The 19,504-nt window shown below is 40.9% G+C and overlaps 1 protein-coding gene and 1 non-coding gene across 15 annotated transcripts in view; both read left to right on the top strand.

Annotated features, from left to right (window-relative positions):
- fnbp1b (formin binding protein 1b) overlaps positions 1 to 19,504 on the top strand; it is a 228,252-nt gene that overhangs the window by 88,468 nt on the left and 120,280 nt on the right. For all 14 annotated transcript variants that reach the window (XM_072565696.1, XM_072565695.1, XM_072565694.1 and 11 more), the window contains exons 3-6: positions 6,256 to 6,312; positions 7,400 to 7,547; positions 13,809 to 13,871; positions 14,828 to 14,932. In XM_072565696.1, the coding sequence (XP_072421797.1) occupies positions 6,256 to 6,312; positions 7,400 to 7,547; positions 13,809 to 13,871; positions 14,828 to 14,932 (373 nt within the window). The remainder of the gene's footprint in view (positions 1 to 6,255; positions 6,313 to 7,399; positions 7,548 to 13,808; positions 13,872 to 14,827; positions 14,933 to 19,504) is intronic.
- On the top strand, positions 2,614 to 2,693 carry trnan-guu (transfer RNA asparagine (anticodon GUU)). Its single transcript has one exon. It is a non-coding gene; the product is annotated as a tRNA-Asn (tRNA).

The following is a 19,504-nucleotide window of genomic DNA, read 5'->3' as shown; positions in this document are numbered from 1 at the left end:
TGCTTTTAGCCTTTTTGCACTTGTGTTGGGTGCTTCCATTATTGAGGATGGGGTTATTTGTGGAGCTGCCTCCTTAAGTGAATGCTTGGTTGTTCTCCACTATCCACAATTAGATGTGGCAGGACTGTAGAGTTTAGATCTAATCTGTTGATTGTGGGATTGCTCAGCTCAATCCATCACTAGTCACCAGTCACAAAAAGTAGTCCTGTTTGGTAGCTTCACCGGGTAGGGAAATAGATGGTAACATCTTGCAAAATGTCCATATTACAGAGGAGGAAGTGCTGGATGTCTTGAAACACATAAAGGTGGATAAATCCCCAGGACCTGATCAGGTGTACCTGAGAACTCTGGGAAGCTAGAAAAGTGATTGCTGGGCCTCTTGCTGAGATATTTGTATCATCGATAATCACAGGTGAGGTGCTGGAGGTTGGCTAATGTGGTGCCACTGTTTCAGAAGGGTGTTAAGGACAAGCCAGGGAACTATAGACCAGTGAGCCTGACGTCAGTGGTGGGCAGGTTGTTGGAGGGAATCCTGAGGGACAGGATGTACATGTATTTGGAAAGGCAAGGACTGATTAGGGTTAGTTCACATGGTTTTGTGCGTGGGAAATCATGTCTCTCAAACTTGATTTGAGTTTTTTGAGGAAGTAACAAAGAAGATTGATGAGGGCAGAGTGGTAGATCTGATCTATATGGACTTCAGTAAGACATTCAACAAGGTTCCCCATGGGAGACTGATTAGCAAGGTTAGATCTCAAGGGATACAAGTAGAACTAGCCATTTGGATACAGAACTGGCTCAAAGGTAGAAGACAGAGGGTGGTGGTGGAGGGTTGTTTTACAGACTGGAGGCCTGTGACCAGTGGAGTGCCACAAGGATCGGTGCTGGATCCTCTACTTTTTGTCATTTACATAAAGGATTTGGATGCGAGCATAAGAGGTACAGTTAGTAAGTTTGCAGATGACATCAAAATTGAAGGTGTAGTGGACAGTGAAGAGGGTTTCCTCAGATTATAACAGGATCTGGACCAGATGGGCCAATGGGTTAAGAAGTGGCAGATGGAATTTAATTCAGATAAATGCGAGGTGCTGTATTTTGGGAAAGCAAATCTTAGCAGGACTTATACACTTCATGGTAAGGACCTACGGAGTGTTGCTGAACAAAGAGACCTTGGAGTGCAGATTCATAACTCCTTGAAAGTGGAATCGCAGGTAGGTAGGATAGGGAAGAAGGCGTTTGGTATGCTTTCCTTTATTGGTCAGAGTATTGAGTATAGGAGTCGGGAAGTCATGTTGCGGCTGTACAGGACATTGGTTAGGCCACTGTTGGAATATTGCGTGCAATTCTGGTCTCCTTCCTATCGGAAAGATGTCGTGAAATTTGAAAGGGGTCAGAAAAGATTTACAAGGATGTTGCCAGGGTTGAAGGATTTGAGCTATAGGGAGAGGCTGAACAGGTTGCGGCTGTTTTCCCTGAAGTGTCGGAGCCTGAGGGGTGACCTTATAGAGGTTTACAAAATTATGAGGGGCATGGATAGGGTAAATAAGCAAAGTCTCTTCCCTGGGGTGGGGGAGTCCAGAACTAGAGGGCATAGGTTTAGAGTGAGAGGGGAAAGATATCAAAGAGACCTAGGGGGCATGTTTTTCACGCAGAGGGTGGTACGTGTATGGAATGAGCTGCCAGAGGAAGTGGTGGAGGCTGGTACAATTGGAACATTTAAGAGGCAGTTCGGTGGGTATATGAATAGGAAGGGTTTGGAGGGATATGGGCCTGGTGCTGGAAGGTGGGACTCGATTGAGTTGGGATATCTGGTCTGCATGGATGGGTTGGACCGAAGGGTCTGTTTCCATGCTGTACATCTCAATGACTCTATGACACTTCATTTTCAAGTATGCCTGGTGGTGCTTCTGGCAGGCTGTCCTGCATTCTCCATTGAACCAAAGTTATTCCCCTGTCTTGACCGTGATGGTTTAATGGAGGATTTGTGCATCTCAAGGTGGAGATTGTGTGAGAGTACAATTCCGATGTTGAGGGCCCACAGCGCCTCTTGGATGCCCAGTCTTGAATTGCTAAATCTGTTCTAAATCTATCCCCTTTTGCACTCGTAGTGCCACACAACATGTTGGAAAGAATTCTCAATGTGAAGGTAGTAGTTTACATAGAATGTAGAACATTACAGCGCAGTACAGGCCCTTCGGCCCTCGATGTTGCGCCGCCCTGTCATACTAATCTGAAGCCCATCCCACCCACACTATTCTATGTCCGCCCATATGCCTGTCCAATGACGACTTAAATGCACTTAAACTTGACGAATTTACTGCTGTTGCAGGCAAAGCATTCCATACCCTTACTACTCTCTGAGTAAAGAAACTACCTCTGACATCTGTCTTATATATCTCCCCTCACTTTAAAGTTGTGTCCCCTCGTGTTTGCCATCCCCATACTTGGAAAAAGGCTCTCCCTGAACTCCGGAACTCAATCCCTCTATTAATAAAGGCCAAAACATTGTGTGCCTTAACAACCCTGTCAATCTGGGTAGCAACTTTCAGGGATCTGTGTACGTGGACACAGAAATCTCTCTGCTCATCTGCACTCCCAAGAATCTTATCATTAGCGCCTGTCTCTGTGGCGCAATTGGTCAGCGCGTTCGGCTGTTGACCGAAAGGTTGGTGGTTCGAGCCCACCCAGGTGCGGTGTGTTCGCTGCCCTTCTTTGATAGTGGGCGGCACGGTGGCACAGTGGTTAGCACTGCTGCCTCACAGCGCCTGAGACCCGGGTTCAATTCCCGCCTCAGGCGACTGACTGTGTGGAGTTTGCACGTTCTCCCCGTGTCTGCGTGGGTTTCCTCCGGGTGCTCCGGTTTCCTCCCACACTCCAAAGATGTGCAGGCCAGGTGAATTGGCCATGCTAAATTGCCCATAGTGTTAGGTAAGGGGTAAATGTAGATGTCGGGGTATGGGTGGGTTACGCTTCGGCGGGGCGGTGTGGACTTGTTGGGCCGAAGGGCCTGTTTCCACACTGTAAGTAATCTAATCTAATCTAATCTAACCCAGTACTTTGCATTCTGATTACTCCGTCCAAAGTGTATCACCTCACACTTGTCCACATTAAACTCCATTTGCCACCTCTCAGCCCAGCTCTACATCCTATCTATGTCTCTCTGTAACCTACTACATCCTTTGTCACTATCCACAACTCCACCTACCTTAGTGTCGTCCGCAAATTTACTAACCTACCCTTCTAAGTTCTCATCCAGGTCATTTATAAAAATGACGAACAGCAGTAGACCTGACACTGACCCTTGTGGTACGCCACTAGTAACCGGACACCAAGATGAACATGTTCCATCAACTACAACCCTTTGTTTTCTTTCAGCAAGCCAATTACTGATCCAAACTGCTATGTCTCCCACAATCCCATTCCTCCGCATTTTGTATTATAGCCTATTGTGGGGAACCTTATCGAATGCCTTACTGAAATCCATATGCACCACATCAACCTGTTTACTCTCCTCTACCTGTTTGGTCACTTTGTCAAAAAACTCAGTAAGATTCATTAGGCATGACCTACCCTTCACAAAACTGTGCTGACTGTCCCAGATCAGATTATTCTTTTCTAGGTGGTTATAAATTCTATCTCTTATAACCTTTTCCAACACTTTACCAACAACTGAAGTGAGACTCACTGGGTTGAACAAGAGAACATTTTGCTATCCTCCAGTCCTCAGGCACTATTCCTGTAGACAATGATGGTTTGAAGATCAATGCCAAAGGCTCGGCAATCTCTTCTCTTGCTTCCCAGAGGATTCTAGGATAGATCCCATCCGGCCCAGGGGACTTGTCTATTTTCACACTCTGCAGTATTTCTAATACCTCTTCCTTGTGTACTTCAATCTCTTCTAGTCTAGATGCAAGTATCTCTGAATCTTCCTCGCCAACATTTTTATTTTCTATAGCGAACACTGTCGAAAAATATTTATTTAGTGCTTCCCCTATCTCCTCCGACTCCACACACAACTTCCCACTATTATCCTTGATTGGCTGTAATCTAAGTCTCGTCATTCTTTTATTCCTGACATACCTGTGGAAAGCCTTGGGGTTAACCCTGATCCTATCCGTCAACAACTTCTCATGTCTCCTTCTGGGTCTTCTGAGCTCTCTTTTTAGGTCTCTCCTGACTTCCTTGTAACCCTCAAGCGCCCTAACTGTGTTTTCACATTTTGTCCTAACATAAGCCTCCTCCTTCTTGACCAGGGATTCCACTTCCATAGTAAACCATGGCTCACGTGTTCTATATCTTCCTCCCTGCCTGACAGGTGCATACTTATCTAGGGGACACAGGAGCTTTTCCTTGAGTAAGCTCCACATTTTTAATGTGCTCATCTCCTGCAGTTTCCTTCCCCATTCTACGCTTCCTAAATCTTTCCTAATTGCATCGTAATTTCCCTTCCCCCAGCTGAAACTCTTGCTCGGTGGAGTACACCTATCCCTTTCCATCACTAAAGTAAACCTGACAGAATTGTGATCGCTGTCTCCAAAGTGCTCACTTACTTCCAAATCAAACACCTGGCCAGGCTCGTTACCCAGTACTAAATTTAAAGTGGCTTCGCCCCTTGTAGGCCTGTCCACACTGGACAAAAACTGACCCATCTATAGTACACGTACTGTAGTGATCCCAGTCAATATTTGGATAGTTGAAGTCCCCCATGACAAGTACCCTGCTTCTCTTACTCCTATCGCGGATCATCTTTGCTATCCTTTCCTCTACATCTCTGGGACTATTCGGAGGCCTATAGAAAACTCCCAGCATGGTGACTTCTCCTCTCCTGTTTCTAACCTCAGCCCATACTACCTCAGTTAACGAGTCCCCAAACATCCTTTCTACAACTGTAATATTGTCCCTGATCAACAATGCCACACCTCCACCTCTTTTACCATCTTCTCTTGACAAGGATTGTGCATTGGTCACTCTTACAGAAACATTCATGGCCAGATGCATCTGCAGCCAGCAGATTGGTAAGGATGAGCAGATGCAGTCTAACAGCAAGTCTTTTAGGACCCGACCAGTTCAGTTAACAGTGCTGCTACTGAGCCACTCTTGATGGTGAAATCCCCCACCCAGAGTACATTTTGTGCCCCTGCCACCCTCTGTGCTAACTCCATGTGTTGTCAAACATGGAGTACTGATTTTATTCGGCAATGGAGGATGGTAATCAGCAGGAAGTTTCCTTGCCCATATTTATCCTGAAGCCATGTGACTTCTCTGGGCCCAGAGTCCATTTTGAGCACTCTGAAGGCAACTCATTCCCAGCCGTATACCACTGTGTCTTTAACTCTGCTGCATCTATCTTGCCAGTAGAACAGGACATATACAGAATGATGTTGCTGGTTTCTAAGATATTGTCTGCCATACTCACTGGATCATCTTAGAATCTCTACAGTGTGGAAACAGACGGCCCAACAACTCCACACTGATCCTTCAAAACGTACCCCACCAAAACACCTTCCCTACCCTTTTATCCTAGATTTACTCAACTAATGCACATATCTCTGAACACTATGGGCAATTTAGCATGGCCAGTTCACCTAACCTGCACGTCTTTGGACTGTGGGAGAAAACTGGAGCATGCAGAGGACACTGGGAGAATGTGCAAACTACAGATAGTTGCCTGGCTTTGGAATCGAACCCAGGACCCTGGCACTGTGAGGCAGCAGTGCTAACCACTGTGCCAACAATGTCAGGCTGTTGCTAATCAGTCTGTGAACCAGCTTTCCCAATTTTGGTAGTACCCCAGCCGTTAGTAAAGAAGATTTCACAGTTGACAGAGCTGTTTTTACCAGGTGAAAGTGAGGACTGCAGATGCTGGAGGTTCGAGTCAAGATTAGAGTGGTGCTGGAAATGCACAGCAGGTCAGGCGGCATCTGAGGAGCAGGAAATTCGACGTTTTGGGCAAGAGCCCTTCGTCAGGACTGAGGCTGGAAGCCTCTGGGCTGGAGAGATAAATGGGAGGGGGTGGGGCGGGGGAGAAGGTAGCTGGCAGTGCAATAGATGGATGGAGGAAGGGGTAAAGGAGCAGACACTTCCTCTAATAAAATATTGGGAAAACAGAAGTCAGTATTTTCAGTCTTAAGCTCTTGGTGGAAAGGCACTTTGGAACAAATTTATTTACTAACTAAGCAGTTACTCATGTCTTACAAAGTTTAATTTTTTAAAAAGTTCTTTGAATTAATGTATCTTATTTGAATTACATTTCAGGAATCTTTCAAAGAAGTATCAGCCAAAAAAGAACTCCAGAGAAGAGGAAGAACAGAGGTGATTGTCCTTTTAATTAATTAAAATAATAGCACAAGCCAAGAATTGTTAACTGCAGCAAAAATACCAGACACCGATTTGGATACAAAAATAGAAATTGCTGGAAAGGCTCAGAAGGTCTTCCAGCAGTTGTGGAGAGAAATCAGAGTTAACGTTTCGGATTCAGTGATCCTCAAAGATAGTGTTGAGTTATTCTTCAGTACTTTAACTTTCTTCGTTTGTAAATGATCATGCAAGTCAGTTGTGTTTTCAAATTAGCAGAAACAGATACTTAAGATTTTTCCAAAATTACTGTGACCTAGTTTTGTCTTCTGAAATAGCACACAATTTTAAATTACAGAATTTGGCAAATATAATGTTGACACCTTCTGATGAGTGGCGGAGATGGACAGTAAATAGTAAGATCATTCAAACCTGATTATTCTAATGCTTTGCTTAGCATCTTGTTATACAGTAGGGGTGTTAGTAGTATGAGAAGAATAACCTGTGAAATGTTAAGTTGATGATAAATGGTTAGAGGTTAGGGGAAAATGCGTGAAAGTGGTGGAGATAAAATGACACTGCTTATTTCTTTCACCCTAGCTTGGTTTCTATATATTTTCTCATGCAAACCTGCTGATGGAGCTTTACTATTAACCAAGAAAATGAACAAAGGTTGCCCATTTCTTTACACCACAAATTAAAACTAATAATCCAGGAATATTCTAAATACATGTATTATGTTTATTTTTGTTTGAAATTAATTGATGCATGTGCTATTTGGATGATATACAAATTCTCCAACACTGTACATTGATTTTTTTTAATTGCGTTATTTATTGTAAGCCGATTTCTGTTTTGAAGTGTTGCTTTTATGTATCAATTGTTAAAGTATTGTCAGAAGAATTTATTAGTGTTAGTCTCTGTTTGTATTTTAGAAAATTTACAAAATCAATACATCCAATTTTTGGAAGTTCAAGATAAATTTTGGAAGTTGTTTGCTTCTAGATTTGATCTATCTTAACCATCTGACTTTTGATTTAAGAATTTTAGAATTGAATCTTTAAGAAAATGCAAGTAGCATATCACTGAATACATTATTTTGCAGATACACATCATGTCAAGCATTTCTAGCCATTTTGAATGAAATAAATGATTATGCAGGCCAGCATGAGGTGATTGCTGAGAACATGAGCGGGCTAATATTTGCTGAGCTGTCACGCTACATCCAGGAACTCAAGCAAGAACGGAAATTGGTAACTTCTGTGTATTGGCCATTTGTGTTTATTACTGCTGTTAATGCAAAGGTTTGAGCTCCTAACAAAGCTCTATTTGTAGACCTTTATACATCACCCCTATCATTTCGAACTGACACAACTAAACTATACAGGGGAAAAAAAAAATCAGTCCTCCAACAGACATGATGACTGTTAGAACTGTATGATTTAAAACCTCCATAAAGCTTTAACTAGCATTCAGTTTGACATTTGAAGTGGAAATCTCAGAAATTTTAATTGGTTTTAGAGCCCCTTGTTTGGCATGGGGATAGAGACGAAGAGGGCACTCAATATTTGTGATACAGATAATAAATTAGTAACTTCAGTTTAAATTGCTAAAAGTGAGGATAGGGTTAGATTTTGTTGCAAGAACAAAACACTCAATGTCATGATAGAACAGTTACATGCAAAGTGAAGATGCCTCTGCTGTAGCAAAGGAATATGTGCAAACTTTAAGCTGAAATTTCTAAGATTTCCAGACTTAGTCTCTTTCCATTTCCCATGCTGCACTCTTATGTGCTATGAGCATGGGTATTTCATATTGTGCATTAGTTTTGTGTTTCAGTTATAATTTCATGTCCAGGCAGTCAAACTCAGTCAAGACTAAAACCAGTTGAGACTAGCTTGAGAAACAAATAATATTCTATTTCTTGAGAATATTTCAAATTGTGATCAGAATGGTATTAACCTCCAGGACTTTGACAGGATGTTGGAAAGGGTGGATAATTGACAGATGGAATTTAATGGAGAGAAGTAAGAAGGAATTCATTTCGGTAAGCAGAAGGCGTTGGGCAATATTAAATAATAGGTATTATTCTTACAGGGGTGCAGAAACAGAAACCTGGGGGTATGTACTCATTATTGATTGATTGATTGAAGCTGGCAGAACAGATTGAGAGAGCAGCGAGCAAAGCACAAAGGATTCTAGCCTTATAAATAGGGAAATAGAGCAAAAAAGTCAAGAAAGTTAAACCACTAGTTTTGCCTAAACTGGAATATTCTGTCCCTTTATTAGGGGCCAAATTTCAGGAATGATCTGAAGCTGTCAGAAAGAGAGCAGGATAGACTGGAGTATGGTTCCAGTGATGAGCAATTTCATTTACATCAATTGAAAAGACTTGGGTTGCCCTCCTTGGAGGGGATGAGGAGATTTGGTGGATGCATTCAACCTCATGAGGGTCTGGACAAAGCAGAAGTTGTTTGCATTGGGAAGATTAAGAACTAGACACTATTTAAAGGTTAATGGCAAAAGAATCAGACATGGTCGTTGGTAGACAAATAACAGTCAGTAAAAACAGAAGGAATAACCTATTTATGCAGTGAGCAGTTACTCCATAGAATGCATTCCTGAAAGTGTGACAGTGGCAGGAACAATTGTTGATTTTAAAAGCGACCTGCTTTATTGTCTGAAGAGGCATGCTTTGCATGGCTACAAGAGAGGGGTTGAGATTAGATTCTCTACACTATGGAAATAGGCCATTTTGCCCAACAAGTCCATACAAACCGTCTGAAGAGTAACTCACCTAGACCCATCCACTATGCTACATTTACGCCTGACTAATGCACCTAACACTCTGCAATTTAGCATGGCCAGTTCACCTGCCCTGCACATCTTTGGATTGTGGGAGGAAACCAGAGCATCCGGAGGAAACCCGACGCTGACACGAGGGGAATGTGCAAACTCAACACAGACAGTTGCCTGTGGTGGGAATTGAACCCGGGTCCCTGGCGCTGTGAGGCAACAGTGCTGACCACTGAGCCACCATGCTGCTTGAGTGTTGTAACTATGTAATGATTTGGGCAGAATTCTAACAAGCTGGCGATAAATTTATTGTGTCTGAGGCATGTACCTGAACATACAGACACACAAGCGCATGCACATTACTATCAGCAGATTTTAAAATGATCAAATTCATTAGTTTTTTCTGATGTGAAATTATTCAAATTATAGCTACAAAAATGCACAGTTTCATTTTTCATGCAATTAAGAATTACCTTTTAGAGTTACATATCCTCAGCACTGCTGTTCTACAAAACAAATTAAGGGAATTCTAAGAAGTGATGGGATGTTTCGAAGTTCACAGTGATCTAATATTAAAATTAGCATTTGTTTGAATTTGAAAGTTCTAGGGTATTTGTACTTAGAAAATTGAGTTAATTTGCCTGCAGCTCTTTACAGAGAATCTCTCTGCTTGTCTCAAAGCTACCTCCAAGCTTCAGTTGCCTTCTCTGAGAATCTGCACAGATAAACAGTTATACAGCTGTATCAATACTGTCAATTTCTCCAACTCTGATCCTTTATGCATCCTCCTCACCTTACTTAACTGTTGACAATAAACTAGGCCCAATATTTCATCTTGCCTCTCCATCTCCCACCCTCTAAGATCTTCCTGAATAGAGTGTAAAAGAGCAATGATGGTCCATGAATCAAGTTATCTGCACATTATAATGATGTTCACATTGCTGCAATGTTTCACAGCTTGGTATTAGAGTCAGGAGATAAGGTCCAGTAGCTTTACCACAAAGTATCCTTCTATCAGTGAGCCTTGTTATAATGATAGTTGTATTTACTGGCATGACTACTTATTGTACTTTTTAATGTTCATTATTATCCATGGGCAGCACGGTGACTCAGTAAACAATATGAATTCGCGGAGAACAAATTACATGTAGCAGTTGTTGAATATCAGATATTTAATATTGGTGAGAGAATCCAGGCACAATTGTCGAGTTAGAGTTTTATTCCTACTCATCACTTCAACAACACAGGTTGCCTGTTTCCTATCGCTCCAGTATCGCAGCTTACTACTTCCTTATATATGTTTGTAGATATTTTTAATCAAACCCTAAAGATATTTATATACAGATTGGCCACATGTCAGGAGCAGATGCAACTTGAATCTGGCCCAGAGGTAGGGACATTCCTTCTGTGCTACAAGTAACAATGCCTTAGAGGGGGCATTCGTGAAATGTGTACGATAATATGGTTTTCTGGATGAATGCATTGAGGAACTAACTAGAGAACAGACTGTCCTAGAGTGCTATTGTCTAATGAGAAAGGAGTAATTGGCAATCTGGCTGTGCCAGACCTCTTGGGAAAGAGTGACCATAATATGATAGAATTCTTCCTCAAAATGGGGAGTGATGTAGGTGGTCCTGAGATGAGGGGCCTGAATCTAAATAAAGGAAACGACAATGATACGAAGAGTGAGCTGGTGATGTTAAATTAGAAAATGCTACTTAAAGAGATGATGGTGATCAGGTGATGGCAAATATTTAAAGAATGCATGGAGGAACACAACAATTGTTCATTCCTGTCTGGCATAAAAATAAAACTGGCCTGACCATGGGGAATTAGGGATATTATTAGATGCTAAGAAGGAGCATACAAGTCAGCCAAAAAAGCATCAAACCTGAGGATTGGTAATAGTTTAAACTCCAGGAGAGGAAGACAAAAGGACTGATTAAAGATGGAAAACAGAGTAAATTAAAGTGCATGGGATTGAGGGTCGAACTGGTTGGCAGGCAGGAAACAAAGAATCAGAATAAAGGAGTCATTTTCCGAGTGGCAGGCAATCACTGGTGGTTACAGTGGACATAAATGCTTGGATACCAGCTAGTCGCAATGCATGTTAATGATTTTGCTGAGGGAACTAAATGTAATATCATCAAGTTTGCAGGCAAAACAAAGCTGGATGGGAGTGTGAACTGTGAAGAGGATATCGGTATGATTTGGGCAAGTTGACTGAGTGTGTAAATATCTGGTAGATGAAGTATAATGCCGATAAATGTAAAGTTATTCACTTGGCTACCAAAAGCAGGAAAGCACGTTATTACCTGACTGACAATAGATTGGGAAAGACAATAGATTGGGTGTCCTTGTACTCCGGTCACTGAAAGTAAGCATGCAGTGCATTAGATAGTGAAGGCACCAAACTTGCTGCAGTTATACAAGTCCTCAGTGAGACCACACATGGAATATTGTGTGTAGTTTGATTTCCTTATCTGAGGAAGGGTGTTTCTGATTATTGGGGGAGCGCACAAAAGGTTTTCCAGGTTGACATATGAAGAGAGACTGAATCAGTTTGGACAACATTGACTGGAGTTTAGAAGAATGAAAGGGGATCTCATAAAAACCTATAAAATGCTAACGGAACTAGTGAGGGCAAATTCAGGAAAGATGTTCTCATGACTAGGATGTCGAAAACCAGGATCACAGTCTGAGGATATGGGTAGGCTATTGAGGACTGAGATGAAGAGAAATTTCTTCACCCAAAGAGAGATGAGCCCTTGGAATTCTCAGCTTCAACTGTGGCAAAGTGCTGTCAAAAAAGGAGTTAGATATAGTTCTTAGAGTTAAATAGATCAAAGGGTAAGGGGCAAAACTGAGTACTGAATTGGATGATAAAATTGAATGGCAGAGCAGGCTCAAAGGCCAAATTGCCTACTTCTCCTATTTTCCATGTTTCTATCAGCTTTAAAATGCAATGTTAATCTTTAATCTTCCTTTATTCAAGCATCTTGTTGAGTGTTTATTAACCCATTGTGCTCACAATGACACATTATCAGTGCAGCAATCGGTGCTGCTGCTGAATTTTTTTAAAGAAATTCTTCAAATATTTTTGCTACCATCAATAAGAGCAAGCATTTCTATTGTTAGTGTACTTTGTTCTGGAAGCCACTGAATCTTCTACTTTGACTTATTGCAATGGGGCTAACATTTTCCAAGTAAGATTTCTGATGTAATGGGGCACTCAAATGTATTCTGCCTGATACAATCCAATGTACTAAAAATCTCTAGAAGCCCAACTTCTTCTGTTTTTGAATTTTGCTTTAAGCGCATTTATGACTGTACTTTCAAATCCACACACTCCATTCAAAACAAACCGAAAACTGCATCATCAAAGTCTGAGCTGAGATGTCACCGTTTTTAAAATAAAACCTTAAGTTATCTCAAGAATGTGCATTCAAAGAAGTTCTGGATTTACATATTAATGAACCGAAACCTGCAACCCATTCTAAAAGACTTGACTACAATCCAGGCTTTTGCAGTATATACTTTCAGTCAGATAACACTGTGATCTTTTGCTATAAATTCTGTGTCTTATGGTCTTGTGCTCCACAACCACTTGATGAAGGAGCAGCACTCTAAAAGCAAGTGCTTCCAAATAAACCTGTTGGACTACAACCTGGTGTTGTGATTTTTAACTTTGTATGTCATAGTCTCCTGTCCAGACCCTTTGCTGTACTTAACTCATCAATTTCTCCATTTCTTAGCCTCTTCTGGTAAATATTTGAAACTATCCTGGGTCATTCCGCTCATTTAGAATAAAGGACGTGTCTCTGAATTAAACTGGTTCAAAATGGCCTTGTATTATGTCTTAAGGCTTGATGGATTTTTTGAGACTTAGGCTTTCATTAAAGCCTTTGTGCCTGCGTAAATTTAAATGCTGAAAGAAAATTTTAAATTTGGGAACTAATCAATTAACTATTGATGAACAATATCTTTGACCAAAAGTTAACTGACGCTTGCAATATCTTCTATGCAATCAAAAGTTCTGCTGTTTATAACATTACCCAAATATATACTGCAAATTGTTGCATTTGGATGTCTGGTTTGTGATGCAGAGTGATTCCAAAAGCATGGGTTCATTTCCTATACTGGCTGAGGTTACTGTGAGGGCTGTCATTCTCAACCTCTCCCTTGCCTGAGGCATAGTGACCCTCTGGTTAAACCACCACCAATTCATTTTTGAGAGAGAGCAATCCTATGGCGTGGTAAAACTGTAGCTATTTTATCTTTAAATTTTTTTCTCTGTTGCTTGACATAATGTATTTTGCTGACATTTGAGATCAAAACTCAACTACTTTTAGAATATATTCAGATTCACGTTCTGCAATAATTTCCAGACTCTTATTTGTAAAGTAATAAATTAATAAAAGTTTTTAATGATGAAAACTGGTTTTAATCCCTTTAACACTTTTGGAACCTCAAAGAAAATGCAAATAGCTACTAAAAGCTTCATAAAATAATTTTTTTTTGCAAATGTATGTGCTGTAGATGTATTGGCATTATTTAAAAATAGCTTTTAAAATTAATTTTATCATCTGATATTCTCCTGAAAGGCGGTGTGGCTTAGAATCATTGATGGAGTTAAGAGGGTGCATTTATCCATTGGTTAGTTTGGAACCAGAACATTTTTTTTACAGAAATAATAATGAGTGGTGTTTCTCTTTCAGCATTTCCAAGAAGGAAGAAGGGCACAACAACATATAGAAAGTTGTTGGAAACAACTTGAGAATGTAAGTCTGATCCACAGTTTGCATGTAATGCATATAGCTGCCTTGATTACAGGCAGTTATTGCTCTGATTGTTAGCAAAAATGAACTTGTTTTATCGTATGCTACTGGCTTAAGATATAGGTTTAAAATCTTGAAGAGATTGAAACTTAAGTAATAGTAATTTAACGTAAAAAATTACTTAAGTTACTTAATTACTAAAATAATAATGAAATATTATGTCTGATGATCCTCATTCTTCTGGTCAGAGCAGGCTATACTCAACAGGTAAAGGTGCCTGGATTTTGATGACAATACTTTTATTCTTACTAGAATTGTGAGAAAGTGACTTTGTTGCAGATTTCAGTTTTTGTATTTAAAAAGTCACTTCCCATTTTTGAAAAGGAATGTATCCCTTCAATTATGATTTTTACACAGGAACTAAGAATCCTTGAATATTTAATTTTGCACTGTTTTAGTACTGCTAGCATTTGGAGGTGAAGCAGTTAAGAGCAATATGTTACAACTTTTTAAATAAAGAAATAATTTCATCAGCTTCCCATGGAGCTGTGTGTGATTTGTCATTGGTGCATAACAATGCAGTTTTTCTTTTTCAAAAGTATCATTGGGGCATTTTCTGTTGGAATGTGTTTCGAGAAAATGGTTTTATTTAAATTGTATGAATGACAAAAGTAACCAGCAATAATTTTAAAAAAGACTGGTTTTTGTCATTATTTCAGAGTTAACCAATGAAGAAGTGGAAGAAAATTGAGAAACCAGTTGGTCACACTGTAGTACATAGACTATTCTTTACTTACCCCAATGTTTTGCAAGGCTGGCAAATGCACTGTTGGAGTCAAAACTGAAAAGTGTTTTCAATTTAAGTTGCTAGCTTTAAAGCCCTTTGCATATGTTGAAAGTTGGCAAGACTGTATTAACTGGGATTGCTCCATTTAATTCTATGTTCTGCTGTCTAATAGAGTAAAAGAAGATTTGAGCGAGATTGTAAGGAAGCAGAACGAGCTCAACAACATTTTGAAAAGATGGATAATGACCTGAATGTAACAAAGGCTGATGTGGAAAAGGTAAGCTGAAAGCAGCTAATAAATAGTTGAAAATTGATGTCATGTGACTGTTACACACCTTGAAGTTTAGAGTTTGATTTGACATGACACTTTTTTTGGAAACTTAAGTAGTAGTAATTTAACGTAAAACATTACTTAGGTTACTTAATTATTAAAATAATAATGAAATGTTATGTCTGATGATTCTCATTCTTCTGGTCAGAGCAGGCTATACTCAACAGGTGAAGGTGCCTGGATTTTGATGACAATGCTTTTATTCTGACTAGAATTGTGAGAAAGTGACTTGAGGCAGTCATGAATCTGGTGAAAATTTGCTTCAATTCTTTGTATTAACATATAAAAGTACTGGTGGTGGAGGCAGCATATATCCAGACCCTTGTCTGTCTTAATGGTGCAGGATGAGTGCTGGTAAGAGTCCTGGTGAGTTGTTGTTGTACATCTAGTGGAAAATACACACTGTTGCTAATGTACATCAGTGGTGGATGGACTGAACATTGAAAGTTTATTTGGTGTGCTGGGCTTCTTTGTTGTCAGTGGTGTTGAATTTCTTGCATGAATTTGGAGCTGCACTTATCCAGGCTATTGGATAGTATTTCATCATACTCCTGACTTCTAGCTTTTAGATGGTGAATAGGATTTGAGGAGTCAGGAGGTGAATTACTCAGCTCTGACCTCTTGTAACCAAAATATTTAAATGGATAGTCTAGTTTATTCCCTGATCAATGCTAACCTCCCCCCAGTTGTTGATAGTTTTAACAATGCTAATGAGAAGTAAGGGCAGAAATAGCCAAATGTTTGGCCAATTGAGTCTGCTTTGCTGTTTAGTAAGATTGTTGCCAATCTGAAAATCTTCAACTCCACTTTTCTTCGAAGTCCCCATGACCCTGGGTTCCTGAAATAACGTCATGGAGGCCAGTATCCCATTACCAAGTCACCCTTTATTTACACATGGAAAGTCCTTGACACTGATCCAGCTCCCTCAGAGCCAGCTCTGAATAAGCAGAACCTCTGACACTCCTGTTAAATCTGTCAGTCAGAACTCCCTGACTGGACCAGATTAACAGCCCCAACCAGGGAACTCATATTCTGACCTCGTTACAATCACTACATCCCTCCTCCTCTGAATCAAAGTCATAGGCCTTTTGTAGCTATTCCTGGGGCATTTTAGCATCAGATCAACTTCCTCCAACTTTGTTTCTGATAAAGGCAGCGAGTAACACACAGTAGCATGTCTCTTGCACCCGGAGCATCTCGGAAGAAATTCCATCTCTTGAGGTGGCATCTGTTGATGTGGTGACATCTGCCATGTCCATCTCATATTCAGAGGGTATCTTCAACATGTGATGAAGAGGGAGAACCCACAGGTACCAGAACAGTCAAAGAAGCTGTTGAGGAACTGGGTATGTTTCTCTCCTTGCACGTTTTCAGGTTGCATATTGTCCATGTACTTGTTCAGAGCCACCTACCCAAACATTGTACACCACCAGACCTGATCTCACATTGACTATGTCTCTTACTCTTACCCATGCAGGGCTGTTCCCATGGTACTTACACCAAATCTTATTCCCTGAAGTAAACTGTCATTCTTGCTTAGTGGATTCTTGTGTCCAGCATCCTTGATGCTGTCCTTGCCCCACAGGTCCAGAAGGAACAGATTTAATTTGGTGTGGAGTCTTCTCCCCAATAACACCTCTGCTGAAGCAATCCCTGTAGTTGTGTAAGGAGTGGTCCTAGAATCAGACCGGAACTGGGACAGTTTGGTGTCTAGTGAAGCTGTAGGCTGTTTGATTAAGCCTACCTTCAAATTTTGAATTGCTTTTTCTACTAGACTATTGAATGATGAATGGGACAGGGCTGTCTTTATATTACAAATGACATTCGAATTTAGGAAGTATTCACATTCCCTGCTGGTAAGTAAATTGCCCATTATCTTTCGGGAGTCTGTGTATTCAAAAGATACATGCAGTTTTTCTATAATGGTCCCGATGTTTGAATGAATTCTGTGCTCGACCAGGCACTTTGAGTGGGTGTCCTCAATGACTCAAAACATTTGAGCCCAGGGTTTACCTGACCATTCCCGTGAATGTGGGGGGAGCTGCTGGCAGTAACTTTTGTTCTTATTGGCACTCTGGGTGCTGCCCACCAATGTGGCTGTATCTGCATCCAATTCAGGCTGCCAGTCACAACTTCTCACCAGCATCTTCATCTTGGAAACCCCAGGATGACCTTGGTGGAATTTAACCAGTATCTGGCAGCAGCCTTTGATCAGGACAATCACTTTTGCTCACCATAATAATTTATTGCATTCTCTAACCTGATATGGTCTCCCTGGATCCAGGAAGGTTTCAATTTTGGTTCTTTGGTTTCCACCATCACTACCAACTATTTCAGTTTTGCTCTGACTGGATCATTGTGTCCAAAGTCTTATATTGTCAGCTGTGACTGGAATTGTGTCCAGAAAATTGAAACCATTACGGACTTTTCCAGTGGTGGTACCATGGTAGTGGTGGTGTATCTGTCAGTGGGAGGTGGCTCACTGCACCCGCATTTACTAATTGGCCCACATTGAATTCAGCCTGAAGCTATGGGTTCTCTTTAGGTAGACCTAGCAGAGGTTTGTGGTCCATTATTATTGTAGATTTATGTCCATAAAGGTATTGGTAGAACTTCCTGAATCTAAGTATGACTGCCAAACCTTCCTTCCTTTACCTGGGTGTATTTATGCTCTGCAAGTCCTGGATGCATATACTATTGGGCATTCCTCTCCATTAGTCCACCTGTGAGCCAGAACTACACTGATTTTGTAGGGGGAGGCATTGTACGTCAATACCAGATCTCGCTCGGGATTATAGTCTGCCATCGTTTTAGAGCATGACAGCTGTTTCTTCATTTCCCTGAAGGCTATGGCTTGGCTGTGTGACCATTTCCAAGGCTGACTCTTCTACAAAAGTTGATGCAAAGGTGCCAGAATGGAGGCCAGGTTATGCATGATCTTTCAGCAATAATTCACCACCCGAAGGAAAGACATAACCATCACTATGGATGTGGAAGCTAGGGCAACATTTACCACTCTCGCTTTATCTTTATCTTTCAATGGATACCACAGTCTTGTCGACTGTTGCCCAAACAAAGCATTTTTGCCTTCTAAGACGAGTGCCTGCCAGAGAGAAAATTTACACAGGCTGAAGATACCCCAAATGGTATTCTGCTATATTCGTTAAAACCCTTAAGGGTATTAATTGGAACATACCTCTGGGAAACTTTGTGACTGCAGTGGCAATTATGCATGACTCACACCAGTTTCGTGGAGGGGACACAGACACACAGAGAGACGCACAGACACACTATCTTCCTGTTTGTTCAAGATCCCTCATGCTACCCACTCCAAAAACTGGGCTGGTTTGATTTTTTCCTTCACTTTCCAGCCTACTGATCTCTGCCTGTACTTTTGCAGGTAAGGTAACTGGCACTGCTCGGGCCTTGCAAAATTGTGGAATATCTTGCTGGGAAGCATCCAAGGTGGCCTTGGCTCCTTTGATCGTTCCCAGATCTATCTTAACACTATGTATTTAATTAGGACTTCCCTCAGGCAGCCATTTTCTAATCAGAAAATATTGAACCAATCTAGGTGAATCTTTGTCAAACACTTTTACCCCATCAAGCTTGGGCCCAAGCCTTTTGCTACAATGAGTGGTAATTGAATCAACTGTTTCTCGTAACCAAAGTTGTACCCTTAATCTGTAAAGGTTCCATGGTACAGTTTCTCAGCTTAACTGAAGTCTTGCACAAAAGGGCTGGAGCCCTTAACAAATTGTCAAAAACTGGTTCTGTGATCACTGAAACTGTCACGCCATTAGAACTGGGTGACTATTTAACCAGATGTTTATATTGTTTGTAATTTGAATGTTTCTAAGCAGTTTAACTGTTCCAAACAAGATATAGGTGGACTTTCCAGGGTGTGCGCACTCATGGATAGTGCTTTTATTCCGTTTATGTGTACAGTGGGTCCCTTTTGCTGTCTCATGTCTCCATATTGGCAACAATGACAATGGCTTGCTGGCCCAGATCCTAAAAAAAATTTTAACTGTTTGACAAAGGATTGACTTTGTTTTGGAGTTTACTGTGGGCTGACCTAGGGTTCCTCTGTTCAGGATATGTCGTCGTCCTCCTCCTCCCCCGCCCCCCAATGCAATTGCTTCACTCAAGTGGTGTTCCACAAGCTCAGTTAGATTGACAAGGGTATCCATTTCCATCGGAGTACCCTGCAATTCATGGTCCACTTGCCGCATTTTCCAATAACAAGGCCAGTTGTACTTGCTTGATATCCAGTTGGACTTCAGCCAGCAGATACTTTTGCGTTGTTACATCGTTAATCCCACATACCAAATGCCTTTCAGGACCTCGAGTTAAACCAAAGTCACGTGTCTCTACCAGTTGTCTTAACCTAGTCAAATATCCTGATATGGATTCCTTCATTTCTCAAATTGCTGAGTAAAACTGATAGCAACTTAGAATTAGAGGAAGCTTGGGATCGTAATATTCCTTAACTAAATCTGTCAACTGTTAAAAGAT

Source organism: Chiloscyllium punctatum, chromosome 49, assembly GCF_047496795.1.
Source record: "Chiloscyllium punctatum isolate Juve2018m chromosome 49, sChiPun1.3, whole genome shotgun sequence".
NCBI lineage: Eukaryota > Metazoa > Chordata > Chondrichthyes > Orectolobiformes > Hemiscylliidae > Chiloscyllium > Chiloscyllium punctatum.
The sequence above is the reverse complement of the archived record's forward strand: the minus strand, read 5'-3'. Positions and strand labels throughout refer to the sequence as shown.